Source organism: Meles meles, chromosome 12 (genome assembly GCF_922984935.1).
Source record: "Meles meles chromosome 12, mMelMel3.1 paternal haplotype, whole genome shotgun sequence".
Lineage (NCBI taxonomy): Eukaryota > Metazoa > Chordata > Mammalia > Carnivora > Mustelidae > Meles > Meles meles.
In genome coordinates this window covers 83526997-83549703 of record NC_060077.1, presented here as the reverse complement: position 1 = coordinate 83549703, position 22707 = coordinate 83526997, and the positions used below count along the sequence as shown (strand labels likewise).

General features: G+C 46.3%; 1 protein-coding gene across 4 annotated transcripts; it reads right to left on the bottom strand.

The window, feature by feature from the left end:
• Window positions 1–1807: 1807 nt before the first annotated feature.
• On the bottom strand, window positions 1808–18044 carry LOC123953739 (serpin B8-like). Of its 4 annotated transcripts, XM_046024053.1 has the most exons (8): window positions 17798–18044; window positions 15237–15369; window positions 11643–11820; window positions 10442–10579; window positions 8179–8296; window positions 6296–6438; window positions 4845–4997; window positions 1808–3323 (listed from the first exon to the last, which is right to left on the bottom strand). In XM_046024053.1, the coding sequence occupies exons 3-8, from the start codon at window positions 11808–11810 to the stop codon at window positions 2919–2921; spliced, it is 1125 nt and encodes a 374-aa protein (XP_045880009.1). In that variant the 5' UTR covers window positions 11811–11820; window positions 15237–15369; window positions 17798–18044; the 3' UTR covers window positions 1808–2918. The 4 variants fall into 4 exon arrangements, with proteins under 4 accessions (XP_045880009.1, XP_045880010.1, XP_045880008.1 ...); XM_046024054.1 differs by lacking the exon at window positions 15237–15369; XM_046024052.1 differs by lacking the exons at window positions 15237–15369; window positions 17798–18044 and adding an exon at window positions 14546–14663.
• Window positions 18045–22707: the final 4663 nt, after the last annotated feature.

Sequence of the window (22707 nt, the reverse complement as noted above, 5' to 3'; positions counted from 1 at the left end):
CCCTAAAGTCATAAAATACTCTGCTATATTTTGTTGTAAAACTTGTAAAATTTGGTTTTCATATTTTGGTATTTAACCTTTCATAATTAACTTTGTTTCCTTTTATATAAGGAAGTTGTCCCAGCATACTATATGGAGTTGTCATTTCCCTAATGACTCCAAGCCCAATTCTGTCCCCTTTCCCATTTTCACATATGAATGAGTATGCTTCTGGGCTCTCTTTGGTACTATTAATCTGCTGGTCTGTCCCTCTGTAAACACCACATTATATTATTAAACCTTAATAATAAGCTTTCACATCAGGTAGAGCAGAATTCCACAACTCCATCTTTTTCCTTAGAAGTATGCTAGGTATTTCTGGCCTTTTGCTTACTCATAAAAAATTTTAAATGTATATAATTGTTAAATTCCAGAGAAAACAGTACTGGAATTTGGATTAAAATTACATCTCTAGGACAGTTGAGGGAAAACTGACTTTTCAACTCAAGGTCTCTATTCATGTTATGAAATATCTCACTTTCCTTTAGCCATCTTTAATGACTTTCAATAACATTTCTTAATTTTCAGCACAATAGTTTTGCTCATCTCAAGTTATCATTACTGAGCACATTATATTTTTTAATGTAAAATTAACTATACTTTCTAACTATTGCTTTTTAAATGCAGGAAAATGCAATTGAGTCTTGTCTAATCATTATAGTTACCAATTACATGCTGGGTACTGCTGCACTAGGCATTGTTCCAGCCTCTTTACGTACCCATTAAGTCCTCTCCACAACTCTAGGAAATAGGTCCTGTTATCATAATCACTTTCCATATTAGTTCCTTTGGTGTTATGCCTGGGATGCAGAGTCCCTCCTAGGACTTTTGCAGTTTTGACCCCCATCTGGGCCAGGTTTCAGCTGTACAGAACATTTCTATTTCACTAGAGAACTCCTGATCTACCGCCAGCCCAGAGATTTTGAGACCACTGAACTCTGACCTTGACACAGAGGGATCTCCCCCTCACCCCTAGTCTCCTTTACTTGGAAAGCCAAGAGGTCTGAGTAAAGGTTGACAAGTCTTCTTAGCTCGTGGTCATTTTTCAGACTTCAGAGGGCTGTCTGATTCTGATGGGCCTCCCATGGCCTGGTACCTGCTCACTGGTTCCTTGGTTTTGTGGGTGCTATGTGTGTCAAAACTTGTCAAACTGAACATGTTAACTATGTAGTTTATTCTGTATGAATTATATCTCAACAAAGGTGTATTTTTTTTTTAAAGTATGAGGTGGATATGAGATTAAAAGTAAAAGTAAGAACTCTAATATAGGGGTATCCGGGTGGCTCAGTTGTTAAGCATCTGCCTTTTGGCTCAGGTCATGATCCCAGTCCTGGGATTGAGCCCCATATAGGGCTCCCTGCTCGGCAGGAATCCTGCTTCTCCTTCTCCCACCCCCGCCCCCCAACTTGTGTTCCCTCTCTCGCTGTCTCTAATAAATAAAATCTTTAAAAAAATAACAAAATTATAAAAAATATAATATGAATGGTTCATGTAACTGTGAACTATAAATCCAAAACAAAGTCAGGAATAACCACTCATTTAAAAAAAAAAATAGCCAGCAGCAGTTAGCAGTAGTGTAAATGGTGAAGTTTGGGCAGGGGGAGAGGGGTGGGGAGGTTGTAAACCAGGACAACTTTCTGGAGACCAATTTGGAAGCAGTCTCAAAATGTCCCCAACTTTTATCTTGACAGTACCATTAGAAATATTTCTTTTAAATTTTAAAAATGTAAGCAAATATTTAATATATTCATGAGTATATAATTTTAATTACCTAAATTATCTAAAAGTAGATCTAATAATAGAAAATATACAGATACAATTTGACATATCAAATTATGACATAGATAATTATCTTGAGGAGAGTTTATGTCAAGTAAGGGTAGAAATTGCTACAGAAGTCTATGATTAACATGCTAAAATGTTTATAATGTTTGTATGTGCATACACAGAATAGGATTAACTATAATTAATACTGATTTCACAGTGACAGAATTGTGGGTGACTTCAGTGTTCTCTGGTACTTTTCAATAGTGTCCAAACTGCTACCACAATACAAATCCTTTTTTAAGCCAAAAAAAATACTGTGGGGAAAAAAAAATACTGTAGGGAGGGCCGTGCTGGAGCCACACGTGACTGCATGTGGCTTACCTAGAGGGTCAGCTGTCCTGACAGGTGCTTCACATGAAGGCCGTGGGGCAGGGAGGGGGCGGTGCCCCAGACGAAAGGGCACGGAGGAGACTACAGGGCATGGCTTGTTCGGAGCTCTGCCTCCTAGCGCAGGCCTGAAGGGTTATGGCAAGAAGATCGGAAGTTGTCGTCTCCATGAGGGACTGTGTGAGATGCGGGACATGTGGGACGGGCTGTGGGGTCCTGACAGGGCAGAGACAGGGTGGCTGCAGGCTTTCCATCAGGGCGTTCACCTCTGCCCGTGTGAGCAGTGGGGCTGGGCTCTGGCATCTCCACGGGAGCCTGGCAGCAGAGGGGGACAGAGCTCTGAGGTCACTGCAGCATGGGAGTGCGTAGAGAGGGCGGGGATGTGGAGCCTCGACGTGCTCCTCAAGATGCCCACAAACGACAAGAACAGACTGAGAGGAGCAGGCCGTCCTCTCACGGGCAGGTGAGGGCAGAGGCAATGAGGAGGAGGGGCTGCCCGAACCCTCCGGAACACACACAGCCTTCTCCACCCCAAACTGCACACAGGTGATGTCTCAAGTTTTCTCAGCGGCCATGGAATCCTCGGTGAGGACATTCACACAGACTTGCCAGATGCACGCTCTTCGTTTGGGCATCCAAGCCACCACACCAGTTGGTCCCAGGAATCTGTATTAAGACAAGGTTGGCAGAAGCGAAAGGAGGGGGTTTACAGTGACTGCACGTCCCTATGGAGAGCAGAACCTGCCACAAAACAAAATGCTGCTGCTGCTGCGGTGTGTGATGAAGAAAAGGAATGGGTGGTCTGCACAAAATCGTGGTTCGGGTCTGATGCACCGAGCGTTCCTGACCACAGCTGTGGCCCCTGCCGCCTCCGTGCCCTCCTCGTTCACCTCTACGAAGCACTTGTGCGCCACCTTGGACACGGGCACATTCTTCTTAGCTGACATTCCAGAAAAGTCTGCCTTGGCTTCCTCAAATGCATCAGTCATACCTAAACTTCGAAGAAAAGATTCCAAGTCATAACTCTCCTCCAGCTTCAATCGGGGAAGGAAAACTTGAATTTTATCCTTAGTCATCTTCTCTGGATTTGTCCAGTCTCTGAACTTCTCATACGTAAGTGCTTTTTCCACCTGAAAAAAGGAGTCATTGAATCTTAAAATATAAACAACAAACCCAGTGCCCTTCTCCTCACTCAGCTCCCCACCCCTCCATGAAATACAATGAGAGGAGTTCTGGTCCACAACAATCTACAGATTTTCCCTTTATACACACACCAAAAATTTTCCCTCAAATTCTCATCTTTTCCCCTGTTTTATGGATATAAAAGGAAAATTGCTTAAAAAAAAAAAAAACACGGAGAGAGAGAGGAGATTTTTTAACTACCTGTACCAAACTCACTTCAAATGTTTATAGTTTGGAAAGTTCTCATAACCAAGCGATTGGTGATGCACATTAGTGTGAATTAGAGATTGTTTGACAAAAAGGAGAGCATGGCTCAGAACTCTGACAGGCGAGAGCGGGAAAATCAGGGATTATCCAAACAGGAGGGAAGATGTGGCTTCTGGGGAGGGGAGAGCGGAGATGGAGAATTCCACAACACTTCGGCTCCTGGCATTTCTTGTTCATCTTCTGCCTTCCCTGGCGTTCACTTCAAAACCTCCAAGACCCATCACTCTGTCACAGTGAAGAAAGAAAGGAAGAAGGAACTTCCACCGCCTCTCCCTTTTCCCTTCACCACCGGCAGCCTGGGTGAAAGCTCTTCTCCGGGGATGGCTGTTTGGACATTAGCTCGAATTCCCAGGCTCTTCTAATTTCGAGTGGCCATGACAGATCTCACCCTTGACTTACGCCAGCAGCTTTCTGATTCCATAGAAAACCAGGGAAACTGGCCAGGTCCTGCCCTCAACATCCCGTGCATCGGTGTGCTGGAGCTGGCTGTGCCTCCGGCAAGAGCCGATTATTAAACACCACCAGTGGCGTCACTCAGCCAGACACTGAGTGACTGAGGCCGCTCTCCAGCCCCAGAGAGCCCGCCAACAAGCTTGCTACTGGCACTGACCTCCTTACAAACTGACTTTCTCGCACCCTGAACTTTGGGGCTTTTTTGTCGTGGGAAGAGATGGCTCTCCTCCTGTCTAAGGAATATTCCTCACCTGTCCTTGACCTCTTGCCACCCAAAGTGTGTCCCTGACCAACAGCATCTGCACCACCTGGAATGTGGGCAGAAATGCAAAATGCCAGGCCCTCGCGGCCTCAATCAGAAACTGCCTTTTAACGAGCCACCCGGCGGAGTCCTACACACATTACTGTTTGAGAAGCACTGCCCAGATCAATCCCTCTCCTTGTCTAGCACTTCTGTTCCACAGTTACTGGGACTCGACCACCCCTCCCGTCAGAATAAGGCACAGTGTTCTTACGATTTCGGAAGTCTGTCCTAGCGTCATCGGGACGGGTGCTCGCCACCAGTTCCACTCTCAATGCCCACTCACCGGAAACGCAAACCCACGGTCACCCCAGACATGACATGCTGCTCACCCAGGACTCCTAATAACCCTCAAGGGGACATTCCTCACACACTAGCGGACAATCGGACAGGAAGACATGAGCTGAGCCCATGTCCACGCACGCTCAGACGGCCGGCCAGGGCTTACCACGGCGAGCTCGGTGTCGTCATCCGGCAGAAGAACCACCAAGCTGAGCTCCTGCCCCGCGTAGGGCAGCTCCAGCACCTGCGTGTGCGCCTCAGCCACGTACCCCGTTCTAAATTTAGCTTGCTTGAACATCATCTGCACCGTCTTTTTCTCCTAATGAAAAATACGGAATTCAAATCAGTTGGCGGAAAAATGAGCACGGCTCACGGAAAATGAGCTAAATCTCATCTGCACAAGCCCTCGGTCCATGTGAGAGAACTGTTATTTCCGCACACTCTGCTGACAGAGGCGAAATGCTCACTGTGACATATTAGCAAGGAATCCCACATGCTCTTGTCCCAGCAGATCGACCATGACCCGGTGAGCGAGAATAAAACTGACGGACACAGACATAAAACCCGACGTTATTTTTGGAAGAAGCTGTGGTTTTCTCTTCTGAGAAGATACAGTAGGGAAGCACTCCCAGGGACCTTATAATTAAAGATTATTTATCTAAGTTAAATGGAGAATTAACTAATATTCAGGTTTGGGGGCTGAAGGATGTAGTAAGAAAAGATGGGTAGGCCACAGAGACTTATACTTTTATTGTGAAAAGTTGCTCAGTTATATAAGTGGCTTTATGGCTTTGGTTTTCTTGGAGAGAAGACCTTGACAAGATTCACAGTGTCCACTGATTCTAGAGCTTGTGCCAAATGTAGACTTCTAAATCTCTGTGCGACATGCCATCATCAGGTTGATGGAAGTTAAATTTCAAGCTAAGTACTCTGGATGCCAACCATCATCATACCCAAAAGTGAAGGGGCAAAAGTGTTTTTAAAGGTAGGTTCTAAGTCCAGAAATCTGATGTCCAGCATGACGACTACAGTTACTAACACTGTAGTGAATACTGGAAATTTGCTAAGAGAGCAGGTTTCAGGTGCTCTCATCACAAAAATAACATGATAACCATGTGAGGAAAATGTGTGCTAACTGGCTGGACCAAAGCTATTATTTCTATGCGAATTATATCAAATCATCATCTCATGCACATTATATACAATTTTTATTTTTAAAAAAGATCCAAAAATGAAGACAAAGTTTGCCTGAACATCTGTTAACCTTTTTTTCTTGTGTTCAGAACTGCATGGCTCTAAGTTATCAGGCCATGTTCACACAGTTGTCACTGACAGTGCAAGAAGGTGTCTGTGTAAATACAGACAGCAACAGTACAAGACAAACATAATTCCAAGGGTTGGAAGAAATTTTCTTTCAATCCAAATAATATGGCCGAAGATGCAAGGACCCAAACACAGAACTGTCTTTTCTCTTCCCCTCTCCAATAAAAGATACATAGGTAGCATGAAATTCACTCATAAATATAGTATGAAAACAAATTACTTTTTCCATTCACTCATAATCTTTCCCAGCATATTACTCGAAGTTAGCAGTACTCCCGAAAAATAAGTCCCTACCTGGTTGACTTTAAAGGGCATTCCCCTTGTGTACTTTCTGTCAAACTGCTCGTTCCACTTTCCTTTGAAATAGATGGCATTCACGAGAACCAGCTTAGTCAGTGGGTCCACTGTCCCAGCACCCAGGATCTCTGAAATCTTACCTGCGAAGAAGATGAGAGAGGTTTATTGCCATGTGGGGGAGAAGGGAAGGGAACAAATGCCTTTTTCCAACAACTCTCCTGACATCTGAGGCTTGACTTGGTTGCCAGCCAGACTGGAATCCTGTTTCCCCAGAGGCCTGAGGAACAGGGCTGTGGGCTGTAATGCTGTGCGTGCACGTGGTGTGGATTACCCCCGCTGGTCCCTGAACAGCAATCCCGAAGCAAGCAGGTCAACTCTCATTTTACCCTCAATTTACAGATGTAGAAATTCAGGTCAGAGCATTTGGCTGACATTTTGCCAACGTCACACAGGCAGCAAGTGGCTGAGCTGAGACAAGGGCCTGTGAGTCTTACTTCTTCTAACTATAAGCTTCCCAACTTCAGTGCCATAATTTTTCAACCATGTGGCTACTGGCATTTTAAACCAGATCATCCTTTGTTGTGGGGGACGACCTGTGCATTGTAGGATGTCCCACCAGTAGCCTTTCCCCAACTGGGACGACCACAATGTCTTCACCATTGGCAAATGTTATGTAGGGGCTGATTCTGGTTGAGAATCATTGCTCCATACAAACCTTCAAATCTCATGTAGGTGAGGAGAAGCTTCCGAAGGATGAAGGACTACAGACCTGTAAATGGGTAAGAGCAGCCATCCTGAAGGCAGCGAATACGGGAAGGAATTCAGGGGTACAATAAAGGGGCCCAAACTGAGTTCTCCATTGAGACCAGGGGCAAGGTGATCCTCAATGTCCCTTGTGGCTCTGATATTTTGGGCAACATGCTGGCAGTCAAACTGATGAAGAGGAAGCGAGTGATGTAGGGAGAAGCTTCTGGCTTCCCTGGGGGACCCAGTGCTGCCGGATCGACTAGAGAGCGAGAGACGACTGCACATACAACGTAGGAAAACGTGAAAGGCTCTGCCCTTCCGATGGCCTTTACTTTATTGGCTTTCAGTGCAGTCGTGGGCACTGCAGAGCCGGACACACACGGTGGGTACACGCTAAAGCCTGAATGGCTGTCCTAAGGCGTGCTAGGTGAGCACAGGAAGAATTAAGTGATTTAACTCCCCCCCACACACATATTTCTGGAAGTCTCTAGATTGTATTAGGTACTTTGAGTGCTCAAAAGCACGCCCTTCTCAGTACCCCAGTCAAGCACTGGCGGAAACATTCCTGGTAAGACAGAGTGCGTTCTGGACCAGGGAGGCTGCAGGCTCCACAGGAACTGCAGCTCCCGAATCTGGAGCAGAAGGTCACGCTCTGAAAGCACCCTCAGCCGCAGCCACGTGACAGAGGGAGGCGAGCCCCGCAGATAAACCAGCTGTGCTCCTGACCCTGACCGCTGGGAGACAACCGGCAAGGCCGGCCCATCTCAACCACAGTCTAAACTGAAAGTCATGCCGCTCTCAGGGCATGACAAGGGCTCTCATCCCCTCCCCCGGACAGAAGATTGCCCAGCCCCAGACAGGAAGACTTTTGGGGGATTTTCCAGCATATTCCGGAGGGAAGAGGGTCTGAGACCCTTCCTCTCGGTTTACGTGGCTTTTAGAAATCACCACTCCGTGACGTCACGAACCCGAGAAAAATAAGCGAACTGCCCCGCTGGCCTGGAAATCCGGCCAACACCCACCAGCCGAGGCCGCCGCGGAGGTCCCGCCCGCCCGCAGGGATCTTGGCTGCCCCCCCGCGCCCCCCCGCCCCGGCGCCAACACCCCAAAGCGGCGCAGCGCACGCGCCTCACCTTCCGTCTTCTCGGTCACCCAGTCGTTGATGTGTCTCCTGCTCGCCTCGGTGTGTTCAGCGAACGACAGCTCCTCCAGCTCGGCCTGGTAGAACTCCTGACAGGATTCCTTAAAGGCCTGCGAAGGAACAGGAGCGCGCCCTCTTCAGCCAAGTTCGCACCGGAGCGAAAACGTTTCCTCTCTGAACCTGTGCGGGGTTCAAGTGCAGGGCGACCCGCACTTGAGGACTCATTCATGCGAATGACAAAAATGCGGCGACCACCGCCACCTGGGCCGGACCCCCGTGTCAGGGGCCGGACACCGGGGACTGAAGATGTGACGCTGGCCCTGAGGCGGCTCATGGTCCGCGGGGAGAAACAGCACAGGGACATGCAGTGCCTCACAGGCTTCGAGAACGCGGACACGTGTGTGAGCAGCGCGCATGCGCAGAACCGCCCCCTCGCTCCCTGCCCAGCACTTCCGCTCCACGCTGACTTCCTGTTTGATTTTCTGCATCTGGCCCGGACTCTCGCTTTGACCCGTTTTAGTATCACCAACACCAGCCACGATGTCTGAGCTTTGTGAGAGAGGCTCCCTGGTGGAACCAGATCATCCAGAAATCCTCTAGGTCCCTCCAGCAGTGGAATGTGATAGGCCTGGATCACATGGGAGGCTGTTGGGGTGGGGGGTGGGGGGTGGAGTAGGGAAAAACAGTGGCCTGGGGTGAGCCTTGGAATGTTGTTTGGGGTTAAGTCAGGAAGTGCCTGTACCCAATACATGAAAACCCAAAGATAACTCACCTCACAAAAACTTGGTGCCAGATATAATGTTCCTGGCAATTGGCTCCCATCCTCCGCCCATCTCCTGTTCTCAAATATTTTAGCTTCTACAGAAGAAAGAAAATGTAGAGAGAAAGAGGAGCCAAGCAACTGAGAAAATGGGAAGGTGGCTCCTTGTGTCCCCAGTACCCTCAATGACAGTCCCCAAAGATCAGACTGACATTCAAACATGAACATCAATTAATCAAGATTCCTGGGATCATGAATGCCTGTCCTAGAAGACCCAGAATTATCTCCAATGATACTCAAGCCCAGAGCGAGTGACCTCCGTGGGGTCGCACCCAACAGGAGCCAGGACAGGGATGTATCTGAATCTCACAGAAAAATCCTTGGAACTGCCAGCCAGAAAATAGCCGGGTCTGCCCAGATCTCTTCATTAATCTGAGGTAGCAACACTCTGCATGGATGCAACATATTTTTTGGCCCTCACTCGCTGCATGATGGCAGGCTTTTACGGGACCGGGGAACTTGAGAATTATATGCTTTCGTACTTAGGAAGTGCACAGATTTAAAATCTCAGTTTTAAGGCCCAATTTTAATTTTCAAAAGACTATTCTGTCAGTAGTATGGAAGAACCTGGCTGGACTTGGAGAGATCCGTCAGGAAAGGATCAAAATAATGATGTAGGAGATCCAGTGAGAGTCTGGACCCAGGCAGTGGTGGCGGTGATCCAGAAGAGGGGACAAATTTAGGAGGCCTTGAGAGACCAGCTCTGCCAGAACCGCCCAATGACCAGAGGTGAGCTTGGGGACAACCAGGTAAACACACGGGACTATGTGGTCACTGAGGCATAGGGGATCAAGGCAAAGAAGCAGGTCTGCGGGCAGGAAGATAGACAGACTGAGATTGATATCTGGAAGGGATCTATCAAAAACAACTTAGGGGTGACTGGGTGGCTCAATCAGTTAAGCGTCTGTCTTGGGTTCAGGTCATGATCTCAGGGTCCCAGGATCAAGCCCTGCTTTGGGCTCCCTGCTCGGAAAGGAGTCTGCTTCTCCCTCTCCCCCTGACCCTCCTCCCTGCTTGTGTGCTCTCTCTCTGTCTCAAATAAATAAAATCTTATTTAAAAAAAAAACTTTAAAAAGGACAGAATTCAGAGGCAGTCATAAAATTCAAAATTAGAATTATAAAAGCACAATTCAAAGCACATTTTTAAAGCAACAGAATTATACTTTGTCTCTGTTCTTCTGCAGTTTCTACCTTATTTGCCATTTTTTTAAAAGATTTTATTTATTTATTTGATAGAGATCACAAGTAGACAGAGAAGCAGGCAGAGAGAGAGAGAGGGAAGCAGGCTCCCTGCCGAGCAGAGAGCCCGACGCGGGACTCGATCGCAGGACCCTGAGATCATGACCTGAGCCGAAGGCAGCGGCTTAACCCACTGAGCCACCCAGGCGCCCTTTATTTGCCATTTTTTTAACATCAGTGCTTGAGGACAACTTACAGGAAGGAAATCACACGTCTTCTCTCCAAAGAGTCTGTTGGCAGTTCTGAGCAAGTACTGAGTGCCAGACTTGTTAACCTCCTTCAGAAGGGACTGGAAACCTTGGTGAATTTCTCCACCTCTGTTCAAACAAAGTGCCTGGTAACAGACAAGGACACGACTTGTAACTTTGCCATCTTGCTCCGACAGAGACTATCTCCAAAGAGCCCTGCGCTGAAAATCACAAGTGATCCCATCTTGAAAGGCAATGGCATTGGGTTTAACCCTCCCACAGCACCTTTCCACCTGGCACTGTTGACATTTGGGGCCAGATACTCCGTGGCAGGGCCTAGGCTGTGCCTAAGACATTTTGCAGCATTTTTGGCCTCTGGCCACTAGATGTCAGTAGCACCTCTCAGACAATGAAGCTGCTCCCGACAGTGGCAAATGTCGCTCCCAGGTATAAACCCACTGAGAAAGGCAGGTGTGAAAACTCAGGAGGAAGACAGAACAGAACAGAACAGAACAAAGAGGTAGCTGGAATGAATCTAGCACAACCCGGGGAACACAAGAATGAGCAGAAATCAACAGCAAATACTGAAGTAATGTCACAGAAGTTCTGTAGACCAGACTGGGACTTCTACATCAAGCCAGAGTGGAAATTAAGGTTGTTCCCCTGTCTCCCAATGGCTCCAGTCCAAAGCTTCCCTCTGTCAGAGACCTGGAGGAAACCACTGCCCCCCCCAACAGCTGCCATCCCCAGAGACACTTCCAAAGGGCACCCTCGCACCCCTGCTATCAATGGGGAAGTCATGTGCATTGGCAATGTTCTGGGACACTCACAAGACTGTCAGAGAAACTCAACATAACAAAGAGGTTAAAGACTACTTCTCTAAGGTACTTGCCACTACTTCCTTTGTAGCTCAAGTCCCACAGAACCCGTTTTAGATCAATCAGATTATACAGTTCCTCTCAATTATTCCAGAGATGCAAGTCCACGTTTATGTTGCTTTCTTCTAGTGTAACCATACACTGCAAAGAACCCATTTAACAGCAAGTTCATTCAAACAGCTACATTTCAATTTGATATTAAACGTGAACCAAAATTTAAAATGTAACAAAGGTGAAATTTGGGGACTTTTTTTTTTCTTTTTTTCTTTTTCTTTTTCTTTTTTTTTTTTTTTTTTTTTTTTTTTGTGGGACAGAATGCTAGCACGCCTACCTGGGACATCTGGGTAGCAGTGTTTCCTTTGGCCCCCATGAAGACCATGGCCAGGGCTGAGGAGATGCTCAGAGGGGAGAAGAACACATTTTGGGAGCTGTCCTCTTCACCCAACATTTTCAGTAAGTTGATGGCAAAACTGCCATTTGCTTCACAGAGATCGTCCATCAGGGAAGGTCTGCGTGGAAAGCACAACACGGAGGCACATCAGTACATCAATCAAGCCCCCGTTACCTCATCAGGCCATTAGCACCCGTCAATAGACACAGCGTGTGGTCGGAAGAATAACTGCTCCCCCACAGACACCCATGTAGAACCTCCCAAAACTCCGTTATCTTGCTCGGTATCAGGGACCTTGCAGGTATAAAGGACTGAATTAAGGATCTTGAAATGGGGAGATTGTCTGCAGAACCCAGGTAGGCTCAGTATAATCACTGGGTCCTTAGAAGAGGAAGGCAGGAGGGTCAGAGTCAGAGGAGGAGACGCGACAACAGAAGCAAAGGTCAAAATGGCGCGAGGCCAAGGACCAAGGAATGCAGGTGGCCTCTGGGAGCTGCAAAAGGCAAGAGCCTGAATTCTTCCTCATTCCACAAGTGCCCTCTGGCTGCAAGTTCTCCCTCAGTTTGGTGTCTCTGGCATAATCTAGAAACAACGTCTTACTATAAAGAAATCTTCGTAAATAAAAATGACATGTCTGTCACCGTGTCATGTGAAATCAACTGGATGGATTTCAACAAATTTTAAGGCCGGGTTTAGGATGGTCTGACCTAAAATATGGGCTACTGGGAAAACAGAAAGTTCATTTTGACTCAGAGGGACTCCAAAAAGATACACTGTTTTCCGTGGAGTGGCTGAAACAGGCTGGCAAGCGGGCATGGGAGCCCACATGCAGGGAAATAAAATATGAGGTTCAAATCTCAAGTCATCGGGTAGGCACTTTGAGTCAGAGGCCCCAATTCCAAGGCCAGCCTGATCAATCCAGCCTTGACCTTCCCCCAACTTGAAGAGACTTTAAACACACTCCTTCCTGCCTCTCGCTGACCTCCCTTTCCTTAGAGCATTTACTTTAGACAACTTGTCCCTGTTAATTGTTTCTCTGCTCTTTTGAGATAGAAATATTTTGAAAGCCCCTCTCCTGTTTTCAACCCAGGACAGTCTTTCTCAATCCCTAGAACCCTTTCTTATAAAAATGAAATTATCAAGGAAGACAGCGCCCTTACCTCCCAGTCTCTATGGGAGGGCAAGGGCAGAACTTCAGCGATTCCCTTGCTCCGAGGTGTGAGACATTATTGCAGCTTCTTAATTATTATAATTTCAGCAAGCTGTTATAAGTCCTGCCTTAATTGTTTATTTCTCTTCTGCCTTCTAGAACCCTGGACTACTATTCAGTAAATTCTTAAAGTTCATCAACTCATCTTGGTTTCCCTGAGTCTCTTTGCTGTTCCAGGTGAAAACACTCTAGAAAATAAAATACAAATCGTCACCCATAATCCCATGACCCTGCGAGCTACTTTTTTTCTATGATGTTATCCTTTTCTCCCCTCCTCTATCTGCATATATGTTTTTAACTCGAAAGTTTTAAAGCTACACAAGAAAAATAGATCCCAGTTTGGAAAACCAGCAAATAAGGAATACCAAAAGTACTAGAATGTCTGCCTCCAATAAGAGTCATCACACATCTGTAACATTTTCATCAACCAGTGCATGGTCATGTGGTATTTCTTTCAGTTTCACAGAAGATTAGCTGTGTCTCCTAGAGCATTCTTGCATCTGTATCTCATTAGGCCTTCCTTGGTGGTGGGGGGGGGCGTGTATGGGGGAGTATGGGGGGGTGCATGTCTCCTGGATTTCTCAGGGGCAGGAGAGGAAAGAGGAACTCAGTGGGTAGGAAGAGGCAGGGAGACAACTGTTTCAACCAGAGCCTCTCCAATGGTTGACTAGTTCCTTGAAAGCTTCTTCCTAAAATATTTTTTTCAAGAGAAGACATACCATGCCTCTGATTTAGGAAGAAAAAAAAAATGTGATATCCAACAAACAAGTATAAAGGCTCTGCTCTAAATACAGACTCTGCAACAGCTCCAAGCAGGGCAAATTCAGGTTTAAAAGAAATGATTTAAAACATCAACCAAGGGGCACCTTGGGGTTAAGCAGCGGACTCTTGGTTTCAGCTCAGATCACCATCTCTGGGTCCCGGGATTGAGCCCCCCGGGGTCGTACCAGGCTCCGTTCTGGAGTGAGTCTGCTTCTGGATTCTCTCTCCCTCTGCCCCTTCTCCTGCTTGCTCTCTCTCTCTCTCAAATAAGTGGGTAAATCTTTAATAAATAAATAATAGACTAAAAAAGCATTAACCAAGAGAGTACAGTAGTGACAAAGTTTGCCCAGCAGCATGCTATACTTGACAGGTGGTTCCGTAGACATTTGTCCTCACTGTCCTCACTCCAGAGCTTTCCGCTGCAGGGCCTGAGCCGGCAGGCTGCAGGTCTGCGACAGCCCGTGGGTCTGCAGTGGGCAAGTACCACGAGAGAGAGCAGCGTGCAGCCTGCCTGCAGACCACGTCCGGCCCCAAGTTTCCCTGCCTTACACTGGAGGACTTTTCAGAAAACAGCTAAGAGCCAGGGGGACGCAAACTGCACGGCATTTGACCTACCACAAGGTGGCTCCAAAGAGACCCAGAGGAAGAGAGGATTGGGTAACAGGAGGTGACAGACACAAACACATCTGGATCTGATCCTACCTGAGCCTAAGGTTAGGCTGCTCCGTGTGAGTGGGGTGTGTGTGTGTGTGTGTGTGTGTGTGTGTGTGTGTGTGTGTGTGTTGTCCTGCCTGCACAGGCAAAGGAGGGTCCTAGAATATCGCATCAATTCCAACTTAACATTTTAATGCTCTTAATGTCAAATGCCTACTTCTGGTTTCTTCCACCGTTCTTCTTCCTTCAGTTCATTTCCACAGGGGCAGATGCTGGTCAGTAGCACGGTGTTTCCCATCAGCGTCTGCTCACAGCAAGGACACCCTGGCTCACGCTCACCAGGCGGGCACCTTGGGAGTGTGTTCCAAGTCACACCCATGAAGAGGCAGGGGCCCCGAAAGCAGGATAACCCAATGACTCTCTTTCCCCCAGTCTCATGTGCACATTAAGCTTTCAGGGGCGTTGTACCTGAAACAAAGTGGAACTTGCCCAATAAATCTAAAAAGAAATGAATTTCGTGGCACCTAGATAGCTCAGTTGGTTAAGCATCTGCCTTCAGCTCAGGTCATGATCCCAAGGTCCTGGGATCGAGTCCTGCATTGAGCTCTCTGCTTAGTAGAGAGTCTGCTTCTCCTTCTCCCTCTCCCCTGCTCATGTGCTCTCTTGCTCACTCAATCTCAAATAAATAAAATCTTTAAAAAAATAAAAAGGGCTTTCAACATAATACAAATTTCAATGTAATATGAAACAATACCTCTGGGTACCAGTACACCATTCCACTGTGTCATAAAAACACAGCAATGTGGAAAGGTTTGATTTCCAGCCTATAAAATGAATTGGCATTAAACTAGCTTTTCTTTTCCTGGTGAGTGAGGTCCAGATCATTAAAGACTGTCCTAGGCTCTCACTGTAAGAGCAGAAGAGTCGGCAGCAAAAGCAAAGCCGTCTGCTTCGACACTGCTGCCCCTCTAGGGCCCCGACCACCCGCCGGTGGTCTCCCTGCTCCACGCCGCCTTCCTGCGGACACCTCCAAAAGTGAATCTATACAAAGAACATTTATTATAGAACTTTCCTTACATGGTTTAGAGAAGAAAACGAACACTAAAGACCGTAATTGCTATGGGGTGCTCCCCCCCCCGCCCCCCCGCCACCACGCAGGGAGACACTCAAACATAAACGTGTGGTTTCAAGCCAGCCCTGCACTCTTATCACCTGGTACATTTACAAAGTGCTACGGAAGTCTCCAGAGAAAGAAGCGGAATTAATTCTCCTGAGAAGCTCAGGAGAAGACGAGGGGCGGCTGGCTTTCACATTGGACAGGAGTGTCTGTGCGGTGGTGAAAGGGGCGGTGAGCTTTGCAGACGCAGGGGTGGGATTGGCGGCCAAGAGAGGGGGGAGATGGTGCAGGTCTGTGTATGGCGGAGGGACCAGAGGGACTGGGTCTCTGTGGTTATGTGAACGGGGCGCACCTGGGCAAGAAGTCTGAACTTGAGCTATGGTCTGGAAAGCCAGATATGGTGTTTAGACCAATGCCTTCGAGGCGTGCACTGGGCTTTAGAAAACGCGGTGTCACCACAGCGCGGGAGGGAGCATGAGCACTGCAGCGTGCCCGGTGGCATTGCCAGGCCAGGTGACCCATCCCAGGAGAGACAGGGAGCAGGAGGAGTCGGGGAGTACACTGAGGCCGATTAAAAATAAGACCCCAGACCCCAGATAGAGGTGCTTATACTCAGCCCCCGATGCAGAGACCTAACTGAATTAGTTTTGGATTCTCCCGGAAATGGAGTCTTAAACCAGTCCGGAACTGCCTCACCTGCCCTAGTGAGGTCACCTGCCTACCAGACCCCTGCCATCCGCTAACGGAAAATAACTTTGCAATACCCAACCCTCTGTTTTGCTATAACTTCTTGTCCGCACTCCCTTCTGCTTATAGGTCTTGGATTTTTGAAGAGCACCTCAGAGCTCCTTTCCACCTGCTAGACTGAGTGATGCCCTATTCGAATTCCCCTGTGCTCCGATGAACTGAATTTTTAAACATGCCTCCGTTTATCTTCTAACAAACTCCTAGGTCATGGATGCTTGGGGCAGCTGTGACCCACTGGAAATTTGTGTGAGGAGCCAGATGGAATGAGGAAGGTGATACATTCTATTTGAGACGTGCAGACTAGGTACAGTCTTTGGAGTACTGCACCAAATACAGCCTAGGGATGTTTGTAAATCCAGGCAGGTTCCTGAGTCAGGCACAAGTCCCAGAGCAAGAGATTGGGGGCCGTGAGCACCCAGATAGCGGGAGATTCTAGGCAAATGGGATGAAATTACAACGTACAGAGAGGCAGAAGAAACTGCCTAGTTTTTTTTTGTTTGTTTTTGGTTTTTTTTTGGTTTTTTTTGTTTTGTTTTGTTTTTGACAGAGAGAGATCACAAGTAGACAGAGAGGCAGGCAGAGAGAGAGAGAGAGGGAGGGAAGCAGGCTCCCTGCTGAGCAGAGAGCCCGATGCGGGACTGGATCCCAGGACCCTGAGATCATGACCTGAGCCGAAGGCAGCGGCTTAACCCACTGAGCCACCCAGGCGCCCGAAACTGCCTAGTTTTTAAGAATTTTCGGTATTTGCTGGTAGGAAGAGACAAGGGCTGAAGCCCAGGGTAGCCCCAGGGCTGGAGGAGGACAGACAGGTGGCGGGGGCCAGAAGGAGGCTCTCCAGGCAGCGGGAGCAGGAGCTGGGGAGAATCCGGGAGGTGGGGAATCCATTCAGTTAATTACTGTGGCTGCAGGCCAGGTGGAAACAGCAAGGGAGCATTTTCTCAAACTGGGGAAAAGCAGCCAATACAGAGCAGGTGAAAGAAAGAAAGAAAAAAGAAAAGAAAAGAATATGGAAGAAAAACAGGATAAAGGAAGGAAAGGGAAGCCTGGAGGGAGGGAGGAGGCAGAGGGAGGGGCCTAGAGCCTCCCCTCGCGGGAGGTGGCGCTGACTCAGCGCCGCCCCGGAACTTGACCAAGGCGCCCTGGAAATTCCAGGCGAGGCAGCACCAGGCGCCCCGGTCTCCCTGCTGCGCCCTGCGGCTGCTCCCACGCACCCTCCCAAGAGCTTCCGCCCAGCAGTCTCCCGCCTCTCCCTCCTGCGGGCAGATCGCAGCGCGGTGTAGTTAGCCGGCCGCGATGTCACTCCCCCTCAGGGGACACCCCCACCACCACCCGCGCCCAGGCCGTGTCTGCGCTCCGGCGCTCCCTGCCACGGCCGGCCGCGCCCTCAGCCACCTTAGAGCCCCGCGCACAGCTGCCCCGCCGCTGTCCGGTCCGATCGCCACCCCCCACCACCACCCTGCCCACAGCGCCTCGTCCTCTCCTCCTGCTCCGCGCTCTGCATCCGCCTCCTGCCCGCCTCCCTCCCGCCCCGCGTCCCGCCGCGCTCCCGGCGGGCGACCTCCGCCCGGGGAACCTGGGGACCCGCGCGCTTCCCAGCCCCGGTACCTGGGAGATTCCGGCTCCGGCGGCGGCGGCGGCGGCAGCGGCTCCAGCTTGCTGCGAGCTTCCCGGCGGCTTTGATCCTGGGCGAGGCTTCCGGCGGGTGACTCAGAGCCACCCGGATTGCCTGGCACCCAGCGCGTCCGCGGGAGGGGCCCGCGCCTCCCCCGCGGTGCTCTCGCCCGGCCCGCGCGCACGCGGCTTGGTGGGGGAGGCTGGGCCGCGACCTCCGAGGGTGTCGGCCAAGGGCCTGCCCAAGGGGGACTGGTTTGTTTTCCCGGGTTAGTCCGCGCAGTGTTCGTGTTCGGTGCGTGTACGCAAGAGCAGTTTCAACATTGGGACTTCGCTTTGGAAATTAACTAAAAGCAGGAGCAGAGTTTAAAGGTTCTTAGAGCCAGTGGCTTCCAAACTGTTTTGGTAGGACACCCATCAAGACAGGTTTTGAGCACGATCTCCGGTTTCAATATTCATGTTTAGATGGGCTAATACGCTAAATACTAATATATGACAAACGCTATAAAAAACACAAAACTTTCAAAGAATAAAAAAAATTATAAATACATTTTTTGCACTCAAAAAATTATATCAATATTTGATGAGGTCACAGTGATTGAATAAGTGTTTATTTTAACCTTAATTTAACGCTTTGAAGTACAATAATTTAAAGACCCGCTTTTAAGCTCAATTTATTTCTAAATGTTGATTGATAGCTGTCGCAAGGAAATGTTTCCCAGGAAATGGGGGGATTAAAGTAGAATAAAGTTGTCATCATTGGTTCTACTGACTAAAACTTGACGCTTGATTTTCATTCATATACTAACTGTACAAAGATTTCTGGTTGAGATCTAAATATTAAAAATCTATTTATCCTCTTGAAAATCATTGGCGTTTGCAAACCCAGATTTTTCAGCGTGTACCTTCAGTATTTGAACAGTTAGAAGCCCACTAAATCTTTTCTTTTTGGAAGGTTTTTGTGAAGTTTAGAAAATTATATTTGCAAGTTTTTAAGTGACTATATTTGAGAGTTTTAACATCTTTTTCTAATAATGAGATCATACAACGACGGAAAAACATGCCAATGGATGTTCTCAAATGATCCCTTTTACAGTCCTTCAAAAGCGGTTGATTTTACGTTCATAGATAAAACGCACCTTTACCTGAAGGCAATCAGTCAACAGCATTTTTTTAAAAATACTTGCTAGGGGTTCTACTGGTAACAACCACTTAGCATCACAGAAAAGGTCAGCACATTTGGAACACTAGGCTTTTAAAAAAGAAAATAATAATTAACTAATATTAATTAACTACTGTTAATTGATTAACTAATATTAATTAACTACTGTTAATTGATTAACTAATATTAATTAACTAATACCTAACCTCCCACCAATGCCCTGTGTTGTGATCACCGCCCAGGAGCCCTTACTTTAGGAAGAGCAGAGTAGGTAAGGAAGAACCTGAATGAGAATAAGAAGTGAGTTAAAAGGCCCAGTTAGTCCAAAAGTCTGTAAATGCAGTAGAGAAATCCCAGTAAGTAAACAGGTGAGCTCTGTGTGGGGAGCAGCACTCCTCTGCTCTTACATCTTTTCTAAATATTTACAAAATTGACATTTTACCACTCAGAGCATCCTAACACACTTACAATGAGTCATCTGAAACCAATCACAAAAGTTCAGTACATTTGACTAAACATATTTGATTTCTATATGTCAAAAAGTTGCCCTAAAATTAAAAGATGAATGACAAAATAGGAAAATATTTGAAATTTTTAAACCTCACTTAAATAGCTCAAGAGAAAAGTTGAGTTAAAAACAGACCCCAGGGGGCGCCTGGGTGGCTCAGTGGGTTAAAGCCTCTGCCTAACGCTCCGGTCATGATCCTAGGGTTCTGGGATCAAGCCCCCGCATCAGGCTTTCTCCTCGGCTTCTCTGCCTCTCTCTCTCTGCCTCTCTCTCTCTGCCTATTTGTAATCTCTATCTCTGTCAAATAAATAAATAAAATCTTAAAAAAAAAAAAAGACCCCCCAGTAGAAACAGGTGCAAAGGACATTAGCAAATTTGCAAGAAAGAAAAGCAATGGCTATGGTAACCTGAAACCTACCTAACAGCGTGTGTCAACTATGCTCACATTAAAAAATTAACCATTAAAGGGGTGCCTGGTTGGCTCAGTGGGTTAAGCGGCTGCCTTCAGCTCAGGTCATGATCCCAGCATCCTGGGATCAAGTCCCACTTCTGGCTCCTTTCTCTGCAGGGAGCCTGCTTCTCCCTCTGCCTCTGCCTGCCTGTGCTCTCTCTATCTCTCTGACAAATAAATAAAATCTTTAAAAAGAAAATTAACCATTAAAAAAGGAAATAAAAAGAAGCGTTAACCTCAAAGAAAAATAATGAATATTTTTCGAGTATATACTATGTGCTTAGATCCCATACCAGAGCTTCTCTTGCAAGACTTCATTTAATCTAGAAAACTCTGTGAGGTGGGGGGGGCTGCAAATTTCTGAGCAAAACATTGAACCTGAGCTGCGTACCTTCCTAGTCCCCGAGGCTGCTCTGCTGTGAGCAACAGACAGGGGATTGGAAACTGTCTGTGTGACTCTGGAGTTCATCACTATGCTATACCATGACCTCCCAAAAAGAAAAAAGTGGTGGAGAGCACATTAAAGTTATCGTTTTAAAGCATAAAATTCACGAGTATAAAAGCTATCGGTTTCCAATGCTGGTAAGGTCAGACTGGCATGACTTCTTATTCTCCATAAGCAATGCTGTAAATTGGGTGCCAATTACTTCCAGAATTGTGTTTAAAGAAAAAAAAAAAAGAAGAAAGATATGAAACAAAAAGAAAAAAGAAAAGAAGCATGGGTGGAATACGAAAGAAAAAGAAGAAATTGCTGTGAAATATTTATACTTTCTGAATCAAAAACTGCATTTCAAGGAATTTCACTGAAGGGAAGATGCACAAACATGGATTAAAATATTATGCAGAATGATGACGCCTTCATCCTTTTTTTCATGTGCACAGAGAAAATCAGCAAATGCCCAACAACAGAACAGATCGGATTCTATCACATCCATGATCGGATATTAATGTAAATATTAGAACGAAACAATACTGTCACAGGGAGCACGAGTTATTAAGTGTAAATTAGGAATAAAGTTACATATGAGCATAATCTATGGACAGATTAGAAGGAAATAAATTCCATACGTGATGAGTTTTTGAGTGACAGGTAATTTTTATGTTATTTATGTTTTTTCTGAGGGTTTTGAAAACTTTTCCTTTCATGAAATTAATGTGCATACATTTAGCTGAAAAACCAAATAATGCTCGAGGAGATATCTGAGAAGACAAGAGGTTCCTATCCACTCCTCCCACCTCCCCAGAAGCAGTCACTCTTTCTCCTCATACCTGCCTCCAGATTTGCAAATAATATGGCTATATTGCCATTTTTGACCTAACAATTTGAGACATTATCTATTGCCTTCCTAACTTAGGGACGGAGGATTGGGTTCTTACACCTCTCAAACTATCTCACTTGCCCTAAGTGTTAACTTGATTACAACTACATAGTATTTATTGCTGAGTTAAGGAGTATACTACAAATGCTTTAGCCTCTTCTGATAATACCATTTTTCCTTATGTTCTTACTGCCTTCTTCCCCATTACTTCAGTTTGCTGTGTACTGATGGCAGATGTGTCCCCAAATACTGTGTAGATCAGGCAAACCTTGTCAATATTCTTCTGCGTGCACTCTTCCATATGAGAAACTCATCAATCCCATTTTTCTTCTCTTAGTCTGCCACCCTGATGGTAAGGGCAAGGTTCTTTAAAGTTGTGGGATTTTCCCTCCCATAGGGTAATTTCACAGGTAGGGAAAGACGTCCCCTACGGTTAAACCTTAGTTAGCAGGCAATTCATTGCTTGTCAATCGAGTGAAAATAATTTTTTCTAGACCATTAAAACACACTGCTTAAATAGCAAATAAATTATTTTTTTTCTTAAATGTTTAGGCATTGATTACACAAACTGTCAGATTTTTAAAAGCTTTAAGCACCTTAAAGCAAACTTACAAAGATCATAAAAACACTTTTGCAAACATTTGAACTTCTATACATCCAATAAATCAAGACTTACAAGTCTAGTCAACTAGAATCTCCTAAGACTCATGTAAAAAAAAAATACACAAAATAGCACAACGATTGCAAGACTTACCCTACTAATCTCATTCCTACTCATCTGACATTTCTAGTATCATTCTTCTTCCTTTCTTGTTTGTTTGAAAAATATGGTGTTTAATGCTGTCAGACTCTGAGAGTGTTACAACGATCTTCTTTTATAATATTTAAGGACTTACAATTTACCAGAACACAGACACAAAAGGATTTGTTTCACTGCTACTTACTGTGAGATATTATGGACGGAGGCAAATGTTTCATAGAGATATGATAAAATGTTACATATATGATAATTCTATCTTTGGAGCTAAAACATAGCTATGACAAAATTTCATATATATTGCAATTCCCTATCTTCGCAGCTAAGGCATTGTTTTATCCTACAATACAGAATACACATTTTCTGATAAGAATTTATACACTGTTCATGTCAGATCGAGTCTTTCCTTTTATTAGATGAATATCAAAAAATAACCTGGAGTATATAATCAGTTTCTGAAATCACAATAACAGGGGCACTTGGGTGGTTCAGGCAATTAAGCATCTACCTTTGGCTCAGGTCATAATCTCAGGGTTTTGTGATGGAGCCCAGTGTCCATAGTCTTGGAGCTCCCTGCTTGGTGGGGAATCTGCTTCTCCTTCTCCCTTTGCCCCTCCCACACTCATGCTCACCCTCTTAAATAAATAATCTTTTTTAAAAGAAGAAACTTGTTCTTCTACTTCGTAAGATTTTTTTTTAAGATTTTT

Coding starts and splice junctions, on each gene's coding strand:
- LOC123953739 (XM_046024053.1), bottom strand. CDS start 11,810: ATGGACGATCTCTGTGAAGCAAATGGCAGTTTTGCCATCAACTTACTG. Junction 10,580..11,642: donor CTGCTACCCAGATGTCCCAG/GTAGGCGTGCTA, acceptor GTCTGTTACCAG/GCACTTTGTTTGAACAGAGG. Junction 8,297..10,441: donor AGACGTGTGATTTCCTTCCT/GTAAGTTGTCCT, acceptor GTTCCTTCGCAG/GCCTTTAAGGAATCCTGTCA.